This window comes from Populus trichocarpa, chromosome 2 (genome assembly GCF_000002775.5).
Source record: "Populus trichocarpa isolate Nisqually-1 chromosome 2, P.trichocarpa_v4.1, whole genome shotgun sequence".
NCBI classification, from domain to species: Eukaryota; Viridiplantae; Streptophyta; class Magnoliopsida; order Malpighiales; family Salicaceae; genus Populus; species Populus trichocarpa.
In genome coordinates, this window is record NC_037286.2 from 11568141 (window position 1) to 11582239 (window position 14099).

A 14099-nucleotide genomic window follows, 5' to 3' on the forward strand; every position below is an offset into this window, starting at 1 on the left:
ATGCGAGCTCAGTTAGGTCAAATCAAACCCCATTGGACTAGGTTTGACCTTCATCAAACAAGCCCAAAAAAGATCAAAATATGAGATCAACTAATCTATTTTAGCTGAAGATGAGTGACGGAGACAGCGGCTAGGGTTTTTTTATTTTATTTAATATAAGAGCTTTTTAATCATTAAATACAATATAATAACAATTTTGTCACTGACAAGAAAGCATGTGAAGAAGAAACTGTATCACTTCAAAGCAATCTGGTTATACTCGACCAATTTGCAGAACTTCCTTTCTCGAGCCCTTAGGGCACAAATTAACAATAAATTCAAGAGTTATTGAAAGGAAAACCCAGCACAAAAATTAGCCATTGTTAACAGAATAAAGAAAATTCTCATTTGTATGACGGTTACTACTCCTGTCCAAATTAAACAAAGCCACGAAGAAACACAAGAGACAGAGAATTAGTGCCTTGTGAAGGGTTCTCTTTACAGATCAAAAGCACATAGAGCTTTACAAATTTAATGAATTACTAGAAAAGAATAATCAATCAGGGATAGAAGAAGGAAATGCAGCACAGAAAATTCAACCACATTCCTCTTGAGCTATATCAATTAACTGTTCCTTCAACTACAGAGATGGAGGGGGGAGAGAGAACCTGGCTGTACCTTCATGGCATTTTATAAGCTCACTCGCTTAGGTTGCAGTTTCGAAGGTATGGATGATCATACTTGATGTACTTGGTCCAATATGGTCGATATTTAGTCATTGCTAACTCCAGCCAAGGCTTCATGTTACCGTTATAGTGGACAACAGCTGCACTTTCAATTTCTGACCTATCAATGCTTGGATTATAACCCAATCCGAGCACATGCCATGTCTTCTCAAGAGGATTTGTCAAATTATAAAATGTAATCAGCCCTGGAGGCAACGTCCCAAGCTTCCATAGTACCCTATCTTCATTCTGAAATTCAAAAAAATCAAAAACGGAAATCAGAATACTAAATCACACAGCAGTTACTTCTCGACTATCTAAAACAGAGCATGTTCACCTTTAGTCCATTCAAACAGTAACTGTACCCACATGCCACTACTTCGATGATTGAAGAGGAAAAATAAAAACATCTTTTTTAACCTCTTTTGGTTGAAAATATAATTAGGTAAAGCAGTGCCAAAAATATGAAATGCAGGTTTTAAATAGACAAATTTCTCCACAACAACTAATTTTAAGAATGTTATGAACAAAAACATGTGTAGTGAGAGCACAACAAAGCACGAAAAAAACTAGGGTTTCAACAACTTACCATGTTTTGCCACTTGTGGTATATTCCTGTAATATCCTTCTTTTTCCACACCTTAAGATCAAAAATATTCATCCCATATGCCCACCCACAAGCATTTGGATCAAAGTTTTTGGCAATATGAGGATTTGAAAAGTTAAGGTACTTGTCAAACCGGTGAAAACTTTCACCACAGGTTTCCACTGCACCATTCACTTTTCCATGTAGATCCACTGACCACAATTTAGTTAAATCCTTCTGCACAACAATGTCATCATCAAGAAACAGGATCTTATCCAACTTGGGATAGACCTCTGGGAGATAGAACCTCAAATGGTTAAGCATTGAAAGATACTTAGGGTTCCGATACTTCAGATTTGAAGAGCCAGATGAGAGAGAAGTTGGATGATTTGCTTTGAAGTAATACTCTTTCATTGCAGCAGATTCAAGCTGACGCAGAACTGGGCAGTAGGAGGAATTAAGCCACTTGAATTCATCTACATTTTCAACATGGATAGTAGCTTTTCCAGGAGGATTCAGTAGAAACCACATATTCATCGCTCCGAAGTTAAGTTTATCAGTAACAAGATGAAAGACATGTTTGGAAGAATCCTGTAGGTGCAACCAAGAAGCATATTAGCGAAACAAGCAGCTTGCATCCAAATCCCAGAAATGAATAGAGTTTGAACTAAGAATTTCTTCAGAAAAAAAAGTTAGTTGAGGAATAAATTCTTAGAGGAAAAATAGCCGAGAATGATTTTATTGTTTTTCAATTTTGGGAAATGAACAGTATCGACCTCACAAAATAAAAAATGTCTGCATCACCTTGGCATTCATGATGGTTGAGTTGACAACAACTGATGCAGCCAAGACATTGTCAGAGAAGAGAGCGTAATGGTAAAGATTTGGATTTTCCAAATTCTCACTTCTAGGAAACTTTCTCTTCTCAAGAGGAAGGAGATAGTAATCAATTGTTAGGCGCATAGACAAGCAATGGATTCCATTTGGAACTGTTTTGGCGGCCAACTGACTAAGGAATGTGCTCTGTTTTTTTAAGCTCCTAACTTGTTCATCTGCAGTTTGAAGCATTGCTCTCAGCTTTCCGGTGACCAACTTGCAGTCATACAATAGCTCTCTTGCTTTTGACAGGACTTGGCCCATAGCTTTTATCTTCTCAGGCACACTAAACATAAATCAAGCATACAACATAATATCCTTTTTAAGACACTGTCATAACCATCAACATAAAAGAAGAAAGAGCTGTAGATTATAAAGCACAATAAAGGACAGTGACAACCAATACTGTTCTACCTCGGATGTAGATCAGAATCAGCCAAAGAATCTCCTAGGACACGCTGACTCTCTTTGATCCGAGTCTGAAGTTCCTGTAGCAAGTCAAGCTTGCGTTTCATCTTTGCAATACTCAAATACACCCTTGCCATTATCATCTGATCACGCATTAAGCGTACTGTTGAATCAGAGTTCTCACTATCCATTTCTTTCCTCCATATACTGTATTTGCCCAAAACAGCACCATCAACTAATTTTGAGCGTTCAATGGCGGCACTTTCAAGCCTTGCAATCGCTTCATCATCTTGGCGCAATAACTCCACAGCACGCTTTTCACGTCGTTTCTCCCTCAATTGCTGCATAAACTCTCAAGAGAAACAAAATTTACAGCTCAGAAACTAAACAATAATTTGATAACTCCAATATTTTCCTAGTTCAGGGATATGGATCTTAAGGCAAGTGAGGAAAGGAAACATAGTAACCGGATAATGCATCCAGGAAAGATAATTACCCTACGAGCTAGTTTTGCAGGTGTGTCACCAGATCGAGAATCATCATCTGCAGGGGACAGACAGAAGAAGACCAGATTAGCACTTAAGCAAGAACCATATGAAAATATCTGGTTAGAGAATCATATCTACCAGAAATGTTGTCTTCTTTTCCCTTAGGTGCTTCCTGCTTGACCACTGTAGCTGTTTGGTTTGGCTTTGAAAAAGCAATGAAAATCCAAACTTACAAATAATCAGCAATCACAAGTTGACATAAGACTTACAAAAAATGGTGCACACAACATAGTATCTAGCAAGAGATTCAAGCAAAGCATGACAGTCATGAGTCATCCTCACCTCAGAAGCAGCATTATCCTCGACTGAAGAATCTATGCCAATAACTTTCCACGAGGCAGACAAATTGTTTTTTCTAAAAGAATCAAGACTCAAAGGTCCCAAATCAGTTGTGCTGGATGTGATAACATCAATGACCTAAAAAGAGATTGCTCTGATTAGCACATCATGTGATTGAAAAGTAAAACAAAAACCTATCAACCATCACATATATGTGTGTGAATTAAAATACACGAAATCTCCAATTAAAATATGAGCAATCTGTACTTACCTCTTTTGAGAAAATCGATTTCACATGTAGCAAGGCCAGCCGTTCTCTCCAATTCAAATGCTACACCAAACCAACCACCAGCTTTTTTTTAGATTTACACAATGTGACACAGACAAACAGATCATCATATCTAAAAATAACGATAAAGAGAGGAGAACAGTATCTACCTGCTTACCGGAACCAACTGCATTCAAATTTTGATCTGCATAGCAACATTAATGAATGCAAAGCACCGAAGCCAAAGCTTAATTAATAAAGCACACTAGCTATTAACTCAATGCCACTAAAGTACCTAAAAAGTATTCATAACTGGAATTGGAATTGGAATTTTTATTTTTATTTTTTTTAGCAATAAAACTAAAAATAATTTTTCATAAAAAAATTAAGAAATAAAATAAAGATCTGGTAAACTAACCAGTAGAAGAGCTTGTTGTATAGAGCCCTCGACCGACAAAGAAAATCAACGGAGACAAAACGCAGAAGAATATCACGACTACAATCGGCAATCTAGATCCACCACGTCGGTTCTTGTTCAAGCCGGAAATTGAAAATCCCCGCTTCAACGCCATTGCCTCCTATCAAAACCTATAAAAAAAAACACATAAAAAGGAAAGAGAAAGAGAAAGCGTGTCATTGAAGGGAAATGCAGTGATTTGATACTATTATTATTATTAAGGAAAATGTGAAGTCAATTTTATTTTTTTTATTAAAAAGGAAATTATCAGTACATGAGGAAGAGCAGAGGGAGAGCTTTAGATTTCTTTCTGTTCGCTGGGTATCTAATCTAATTTTCGTTTCTTAACGCGGAGGAGGAGGCTCTGTAATTATTTCATTTTCTTCTTCTCTCCCCTTATATTGAGAAAGATTAAATGGTAGTAATAATAATAATAAGAGTGCGCGTGGGACTACGATGTCGTTTTTTCATCGGGATGCCGGATCTTCCTTTTTCTCACTCTGGGACCCAACGGCCAACACCGACGCTAACAGTACTATTTTTTTGAAAAAAATTAGAGTGCTCTTAAAATAATTTTTAATATTTACTTTTATATAAATAAATAAAAATCATATCCCATCTATCATAATATTTTTACCTAATTTTTTTTTACCTTTTCTTTTTATTTTTGTGCTTATTTAGAATAAATAGAATAAATATTAGTAATTACTCTAGAAGTAATCTAGATTTTTTCTTATTCTTTATCTAATTGGTTATGTATTTTTTAACACCAATGAGAAATGGTTGATTACTTGACTATGCTCTTAGTTATGATGTTTTAAAAGCCCTAGGTAAAGGGTTGGATACGAGCTAGTTAGTTGCTAGGTAGTTATATAAAATGAAAAATATTATCACCTCATTTATATAATTTTATATAAGATAAGTTTGAATTGTTATTTATTTTAAAATGATATGTGTTTGTTATTCTTGTAATTACCTAAATCTAAGATTTTTATTTTAAATTTATATTAAAAAGTGATTTTGGATTTAGACACGAAAATAGTCTAATCCTTACTTCGGAAAAAAAACATATATTGGATTTGACATAATGTATTTGTCATATATATATATATATATAGGACAACCAATATTAGATAGAAATAATACTGAGAAACACAAATGTGTAACCACCAATTATATTATCCAATAATCAACATTCAAATAGATGAGCCAATAATTAATAGCCTAATCTTGGATTGAGTTCTGGAATAAAAGACAGTGAATACGCTACAATGGATAAAAATACAAAGATAATATATCAAGAAATACGAACATGTACACACCAATTCTATTATAAAATAGTTATCATTCAAATATAAGAGCCAAGAACCATGAAGTCTAATTCCCGATTAATCAAATATTAAAGGATAATATTGAAAAAAAAAATTCAATTATACAAAAGAATTCAAGAAAATAGCAATTAAAATAATAAAGATCAAAATTATAACGAAAATAAATTTTATAGTTGATTGAATGGTGAAATTAAAAGGTAAAATTAATTTTGCAAAGGGACAAAAAAATCAAAAGAATAAAGATCAAAATTAACATAAAAAATAAAAATAAATGTTTAATTGAATGGTAAAATTAAAAATAGTAATAACATAAAAATAAAAACAATAGTTGAATAATTAAATTATTGGGCAATGGGTTGACCATAATTTCTCTATACAGAGAGACGCACACACTTGTAGATTGCATGATATTAATTTTCTTATATCATAAAATCCCAAGCTTTTATTCCATTGAAGGAAAATCATATTTTCATAAAATAAAATGCATATAATAGTACCAAAATTCTCTAATCAATCTTATACGAAAAGTAATGATTAATTCCAAGAGAAACCAAAACTTAGAATAATAATAATAATAATTAAAATAAAAAACAAATCGAATGGGTCACAAATCTAAGCCCATGCAAGCTTTTTTTTTTTACCATGTTGGAGTTAACCACTGCCATTCTAAACACATGAATGTCAATAACATCAATTTTCATTGTCAGAAAAGGCATCCTCTCTCATCAATTATCTCCTCTCTCAAACGTAAATTAAATAAAACATCATTTAAATATAATCGCTACAAAAAAATAAAGATTTAAATATAAACACAAAATATAGCAACAAATAAAAAATCCCCTCAACCAACCAAGACTTCAAAAGTACAATCTAATAAAAAATCATAAAACCAATCTAACACTTCAAAAATATCATTTACTGAAAGTCCTTCCAAACAATCCAAGACTTCAAGAATGCCATTGAATGAATAATAATGATTAATAAAACCACATTTTGTTAATGGATAAAAAATGAATTTTGAAATAAACGCTGCTGCTGCAATAATTGTTTTCTTTACCTTAGATGTCTGTGAAAAAATAATTTTATTTCGAAAAGTATTTTTTAAATTGCTGAAAAATAAATTATGTTTTGATATTTGATAATATCATAAAAAATAAATTATGAAAAAATAAATTATTTTCTAATGTTTAAATAAAAAATAAGATAAAAATCATTTTATAGACTTCATTACATGTATATTTATAAAAGTTGATAAATAACACATTTTTGAGTTACTATCTTTTTAAAACAGTACAGTTTTTATTTTTATAAGAAAAAATTTAGTGTTTGTAGAACATTGATAATAAATTTCTTTTTTATGATATCCTAATTTTATAACACAATTTATATGATTTAAAATATATGATTATTGTATAATATAACATATTTTGTATTCAAATATATTTTTTAGTAATAGTATCTAAATTAAAGTACTATAAGTAATAATATATCAAATTAATATACTTGTGTATTAATATGTCCTAATATATTATTTCCTATATAAATATACTAGTAATTTGTTATTTTTTTTAATAATATTATATTTTCAAAATTTTATTAATATATTATTATTTTTATATATAAAAATAATAAATAGTTGTACCATTTTAGTTTTTAAATCTTTTATTAAAAATATTTTCTGCTTTTTTAAATCGAAAAACACTTTTCTCCATCTAAAACTTATTATTTTCTTGATTTTCTTAAAACAGGAAACTTCAGTACCCAGTTTTTCATAATATAATCAAACATGAAAGAGCTAGGAAAGTACTTTATAGAAAAACACTTTCCAGCAAACAAGACCTTAACATACTTTTAAAAAATCATAAAATATCTTGAACTTCCAGATCATGCACGATGATAACGACTTACATTGAATATCATGCATAAATAGCTAGCCTTCACAGGCATCTGGATTTTAAAAGACTGCGTAACTGGACAACAGGCATCAGCTGCCCAATCGTTGGACAAATTTTTAGTCAAAATAATTCTCGGCATGTAAAGTAGAGCAAGCTCATTAACAACACATCATTTTCAATCTCTAAAGCATTTTCCTAGCTGGTAAGCCTGTAGGATTCTGGACAGGGTAGCCATTCTGAGGTGTAATTATTGACCTTTAAGCAGATCCAATCGTTTATGCCAAGATTAAATCCAGAACACAGTGGAATTAAAACCAAGGAAAAAAGAAAATGAATTAAAACCTCATTCCTGGTACATTCACAGATCTCTAAAGCCTAAACACTCGGAGTACCGCCGAACATGGCGGAATAAGATGTAGATGTGATGTAGAGCACAAATTCTGTCATTTATTCTTCAAATTACCCTACATACCATCTTGTCCAACCAAAAATGTTGAAGCTCTTTGCATACGATGGTTATTAGTCCACTGTCTATCCATCCCTTTCTGATAATACAAAATAAGCAGATGTTAGGTCCTGCTGCTCATCCCATGCACCTCAAGCCTACTGAAAAAAAAAAAAAACAATGTGCAACCTAATTACCTCAATTTGACATAATAGAGACTCTAAAAAATTGCCACATCCAAGTAATCCCCAATCTGCATAAGTGAAATACAAGTTAGTGACATTCAAATATGGTTATGATACAGTTTGTGAGAGAGGGCCATCTTGGTTTACCTGGAAGCCAAGCTGAGCCAATGCTTTGTTGTCATCGAATTTCCCATTTCTATGAGAATTGGTCTTGCCCACCTTCATCAAGCAATGTAGAATTCACAATCAGATGAAAATAGAACTTTACAGCAGGTCTCATTATACCTCAAGCAGGACAGCAGGCAAGCATTAATAATGCTAAAATGAATATTAAGATTATATTCACCCATCCAACAGATGCTTAAATGCAAAAATGAAATACAAGGACATAAACTGACTCTGGAGAAAAGGGGTCATGTAACATATAAATGTGATATGAGATCTTCACATATAATTTTTTGGGATGATAGCACTGAAATGAAACAAGGAAAATAGCATGATTTGTTCTTACTCTTGGTGATACCCATCGAGAAAAGATGACAAACATGATTGTAGCCAAAGAACATTGAAATGATGCTTTTGCACAAGCCATGGGTTGATGTCACCATAAGCTTTTGAAAGATGGGGGAGGCGATAGGAGATGGCTTGTGCATTCAGCATATATGAATCAAAAAAGAAAAAGAAAAAATATCCTCGCATACACAGTGCACAGAGAGAACTAACCTCTCGTACTACAAAACGACCATTTTTATCAGGATATACAAAAGCAAAGGACAGTCTTGCATCTCTTCTCCTAGCTGCTGGAGTCACCTCTTTGACCTGTGAAAGAGATGGGATAAAAATGGCGCCAAAAATACTAGAACTAAAACACTCAATGCAGAAAATAGCATGCATCACCACTGAAAATAAGAAACAGTTGATTTGGCATAGGCATGAATAGTGCATTCATGGAAGAAAACAAAAATTAAGAGACTGTTCTGATGTACTCATGAATTCTCAAACACCAAATATGTTTAGTCAATACCATTTCAAGAGCATCCATGACCCCAATTTCTAATCTCATTACATCTCTGCACAGAATAATATCGCAAAGAAACAGATTCTGCTCTGTGGATAGCTAAACCACACTTCCTCCAGGATGCAGGACCTTAGAGAAAACCATAATGGGTAGTTTTACAACCTTAATTTCTAATCTGGTTTTATCTTATGAACAATTGCTTCTGAAAAAACAATGAGATCCCACATGGAGACCAGCAGATCAGAAACTGCCCCGGGGAAAAAAAGAAATTTATCACATAAGATTCCAGTGCTATCCCCAAAAAAGTAGTAGAACCCCTCCCCTTTCTTAGAAAAGGAAAGACAAGAGCTTCAAACTTCCAATTGCGAGTATCAAGTATCCAAGCTGATTGTCTTTTATGTATATCTTATTCTAAGAACTTATGACATCTGCAAATAAAGAAATAAGAACAGACTGCATGTTTGCTCCAACTCTACTATGCAATCTCCTTGTCCACGCACCCCCCCCCCCCCCCCAAAAAAAAAAAATAAATAAAAATCCTTAAGTTCAGCCTCAGCCCATACTGAAAGGAAACCCAATGCAAAAGCATTTGGATGCTTCACAACCTTGGGAGAGCATTCACTCCTAGGCCATCGCCCATAAACGACAAGCCACTTCCCATTCAACGTGTATAAACAAGGCAATACAACATCATCTTAACTTACCAGATCAGTTAACTCGCGAAGAGTGGCATCCTTCCACGTATAAATTTGAACCTCATCTTTCGGCTCCTTGCCTCTCACTGCAAAATCCTCGTTGCTATGATGATCTCCAATCTGCCAGGAAATTCAGTAAGTCACAAGGTACAGTTCAATTTCTATAAAGATTATTACAATTTGTACCAAAAATTAAAAATACCTTAGTGAAAACCCGAAGCAATAGGGGACATGTCTGCATATTAAAAAACAAAAAAAACAAAAATAATAATTAGAGAGGTGTAGTACATTTGCAACCCTAGAAAAATCCAGAAAGGGAGAAAGAAACGTGTACCTTCTCACGATCAATAGGAGGAGGAGGAGGAGGAGGAGGAGGAAAAGCTCTTGCAGTAAGAGCAAATGGTCTACCTCCTTGTCTCCTCTGCATTTCTGCCATTCCCGCCATCGATCGTTTTTTTTTTTTTTTTGTTTCCCCTTGCAGACACTCTCAAGAGAACAGTAGAGAAGCTTCCTCGTGTTTGCTCCTTCGAATTGATAAAGTGAATGATAGTATGAAATATAATTTGGGTTTTGGGTCTGGGCTGGAGAAGTCTCTCGATAAGCTAAATCTACTTCGAATTTAGCCCATTGGATCTGTGACTTTATTTTTAGAAAAGTAACTACATCATTATCGGCATGCATGCATTCCATTGGGGGTAGAATTAATTTTTTTTAAAGGAAAAAAATATCAAGTTATTACCTAAAATAAAGAAAAAGTTTTAATCAAGAAATCAAAATTTAATGTATTTTCAATGACATTTTTTAAAAATATTTAGAGGTGATATATCAGATGATATTTTTTAAATATTTAGAGGTGATTTATCAAACAATATATTTTTTTTAAATATTAAAATAACAATATATTTTACCTAAAATATAAAATTTTTCATGTTTATATTACCTTAGATCCTATTGAAACTAAACCTGATTGAAACACTAAAAAAACCAGCAGATAATGAGTAGGTCACAATGGGAAAGATAACTCGACGCTGCATCAAACTAGATGAGCGAAATTTCTTTTGAGAAATAATGCTGAGAATATTTACATCGACGTTACGGCGAAAGCCCAGCAGGCAACACCTTCTAATTCCTTGGATCAGGATACAAGAAGCGTTGCTTCCCAGCCAAGAGGGACAAACATCTACTTGATGAAATATGAGCCGCTTGGAATACATGGTGTAATGGAATAGACCCTCACCTACTGTACAGTTATTCTCATGATGAATACACAACAACGATGCCAACCCCTCTCAGAACATTACATCCAGCCAAGCTGCTACACAGCCCATAAACCCATCTTGGCATCTTTCTGCCATTCTCCCTTCATAAATCAGGTAAATTTGGTAGCTCCAGGCAGAAAGCAGTTTGATTTAAAAAGTAAGATTTTTTCGAATAGATGAAATGAAATAAATTCTTGTCAAATCCCAATGCTCCAAACAATCTGTAAATGATTTAAAAAGAGTCAGAAAATTTGTTGTGTGAATTAGGTTTCGTTCTTGTACCACTGTGCAAGATCTAGGGTTTTCTCTCGTGTTTCCTTTATTTTCCTTTTCGGTTTTGTCTTCATCTCTTTCCATCCTTTGATCGATCCTCTGGTTTTATCAATGCTGCTCCTCTCTCATGTCTACTCTATAATAAACTGATTAGAGTAAGGGCAGTTTAAGTGGCATATCAAATTCTTTGCCCCATCTTCAAAGTTTTAGCCAGCATAATAGAGAAAAGATAAGTATACCACAAATTAATGTTGCTGCAATGCAATTCTTCAAACAAGTTCAGAGAAGTAACGAAAAACCTCTCTTTAGACGGTCAAAAGTACGTAAATGGTTTATGCTGGCTGCATGCTTTGGCCACTCTTGCCTATTGATGAAATTATTCGTGGAAGAAAATCTGATTTTGTAAAAACTTGCAACTCTTCTGGTTTTGGTTTAATTTCACGTTGAATAGCATACACACAATTGATTGGTTCTGATTAGGTTTTCATGTAAAGGAGTAAAGATTTTTACTGTGATAGAAAGATATCAGAATAAAATAATACACTACCACTATTTTTATATTTACCGGCGGAATTTTCCGTTGGTATTTATACTATCATTCCATTGGTAATTAATTTACCAATGAAATTACTGACGGACATGCTCCGCCGGTGAATCTTTCGTGGGTAATTTTTTGTTCGTCGGTAAGTCCGTTGGTAATAAAAAAAAATATTATTACCGATGAATTTACCGACAGAAAAAGCGCGTAAAAAAATTATCCACTCTATTCTGTCGGTATTTCCCTCAGAAAAATACTGTATGTAATTCCGCCGGTAATTATTTAAAAATATTTAAAAAATCCAATTTACAAAACTATAAAATAATGAAATTAATATAAATCAACACTCTATAATACTCAAAACGCTTGGAAAAAAGAAGAAAAAAATCATATGAAAAAAAAATCCCACAACAATATTCATACAATTATTAAGAACAAAAAAAATAAAAAATAAAATAAAAAAACAAATATAGTGAACAAAAAAACACGAAAAAAGAAGAAAAAAGAAAAATCTTACGTTAATGTAGTTGCAAGTGAAGCTAAGAAGAGAAAAAAAAAACAAATTCATACCGTATATTAATTAAAAAAACTAAGAAGAAAAAAGAAGAAAGGAGAAGAATACATACATGAGCATGGAAAAAAAGAGAAGGAGTTGAGGAGAGAAGAGAAGAGAAAGAAATGGATATTGATGTTTTTTACATATGAAAAAGAAGAAGAACAAAGGAGCCCCGTCTCTTATGAAATTAAGAATTCAAGGCTTTTTATTGAGGTGTTTTACCGACGGATAATTAAATATTAATATTTTTAATCATTTCATCGGTGATTTCGTCTGTAATATTTAATTTAAATTTTCAATTTAATCAAAAATTTTTAGAAATCACCAAATATCACCGACGACTTTTCAATCCGTCGGTAATATTTAATTTAAAATTTTAATTTAATCGAAATGTTTTAGAAAACCGCCAAATAACACAGACAAATTTTCAATCCGTCGGTGATTTTATCTGTAAAGAACAGTAATTAACAGTGCAATTAGGAAGTGAACAGTTTCAGAGCTCTCTGGAACCGACATAATTTTTTGTTGGTGATTCCCTTTGTAATTGACATGATGAACAATATTCACAGTTTACCAATAATTTTATAGATGGATTTTACCGACGGAGTTTATTTCATCGGTAATTCTGTTGGTATAAATGACACGTCATCATTTTTTTTACTTTGTTTTAATTATTTTTTTCCCACTGTAATTTTCTCGGTATATACCGAGGGAATATGTCCGTCGGTAAATCGTTGGTAAACGGTGAACACTGTTCATTATGTCAATTACAAGGGAATCACCAACAGAAAATTCTGTTGGTATTTTTCAAAGAGCTCTGGAACTGTTCACTTCCCAATTGCACTGTTAATTGTTGTTCTTTACAGACAAAATCACCGACGGATTGAAAAGTCGTTGGTGTTATTTGGTGGTTTTCTGAAAATTTTCAATTAAATATTACAGACGAAATCACCGACGGATTGAAAAATCATTGGTGATATTTGGCGGTTTCTGAAATTTTTTTTATTAAATTGAAAATTTAAATTAAATATTACAGACGGAATGATTAAAAATATTAATATTTAATTATTCATCGGTAAAACCGTCGGTAAAACGCACCAATAAAAAGCCTAAAATTCCTAATTTCACAACAAATGGGGATCATTTATTCTTCTTCTTCTTCCCCATATGTAAAAAACATCAATATCTACTTCTTTCTCTTCTCTTCTCTCCTCAACTCCTTCTCTTCTTCTCCATGCTTAGGTATGTCTTCTTCTCATTCTTAGTTTTTTTTAATTAATATATTTTATGATTTTTTTTTTCTCTTCTTAGTTTCACTTGCAACTACATTAAGGTAAGATTTTTTTTTCACTATATTTGTTTTTTCTAATTGTTTTTGTTCTTAATAATTGTATGAATGTTGTTATAGAATTTTATTTTTATATGAGATCAATTTTTAGTTGATTTTTTTTAGTTGAATTTATTTTTTCATGTTATTTATTTGTTGCAAATTTGTTTGAGTTGATTTTGTTTTTCTTTTTTCCAAGCGTTTTGAGTATTATAGAGTGTTGATTTATATTAATTTAATTATTTTATAATTTTGTAAAATGGATTTTTTAAAATATTTTTAAATAATTACCGACAAAATTACATACGGAAGTAATTTTTTTTGCATGCTTTTTTTTCTGTTAGTAAATCTACCGCTAATAATATTTTTTTTATTACCAACGAACTTACCGACGGACAAAAAATTACCGACAAAAGATTCACTGACATAACATTTTCGTCGGTGATTTTGT

General features: G+C 32.5%; 2 protein-coding genes across 2 annotated transcripts; both read right to left on the bottom strand.

The window, feature by feature from the left end:
• Positions 1 to 352: 352 nt before the first annotated feature.
• On the bottom strand, positions 353 to 4556 carry LOC7494027 (polygalacturonate 4-alpha-galacturonosyltransferase). The gene is made up of 11 exons (XM_024596097.2): positions 4401 to 4556; positions 4088 to 4257; positions 3840 to 3874; positions 3673 to 3732; positions 3405 to 3539; positions 3201 to 3264; positions 3071 to 3117; positions 2581 to 2915; positions 2095 to 2452; positions 1294 to 1881; positions 353 to 953 (listed from the first exon to the last, which is right to left on the bottom strand). The coding sequence occupies exons 2-11, from the start codon at positions 4239 to 4241 to the stop codon at positions 678 to 680; spliced, it is 2052 nt and encodes a 683-aa protein (XP_024451865.2). The 5' UTR covers positions 4242 to 4257; positions 4401 to 4556; the 3' UTR covers positions 353 to 677.
• A 3104-nt stretch (positions 4557 to 7660) lies between these two features.
• On the bottom strand, positions 7661 to 10232 carry LOC7461733 (histone deacetylase complex subunit SAP18). The gene is made up of 7 exons (XM_002302515.4): positions 10030 to 10232; positions 9898 to 9930; positions 9705 to 9815; positions 8706 to 8801; positions 8130 to 8201; positions 7995 to 8050; positions 7661 to 7897 (listed from the first exon to the last, which is right to left on the bottom strand). Exons 1-6 carry the CDS (start codon positions 10138 to 10140, stop codon positions 8018 to 8020), a joined length of 456 nt encoding a protein of 151 aa, XP_002302551.3. The 5' UTR covers positions 10141 to 10232; the 3' UTR covers positions 7661 to 7897; positions 7995 to 8017.
• Positions 10233 to 14099: the final 3867 nt, after the last annotated feature.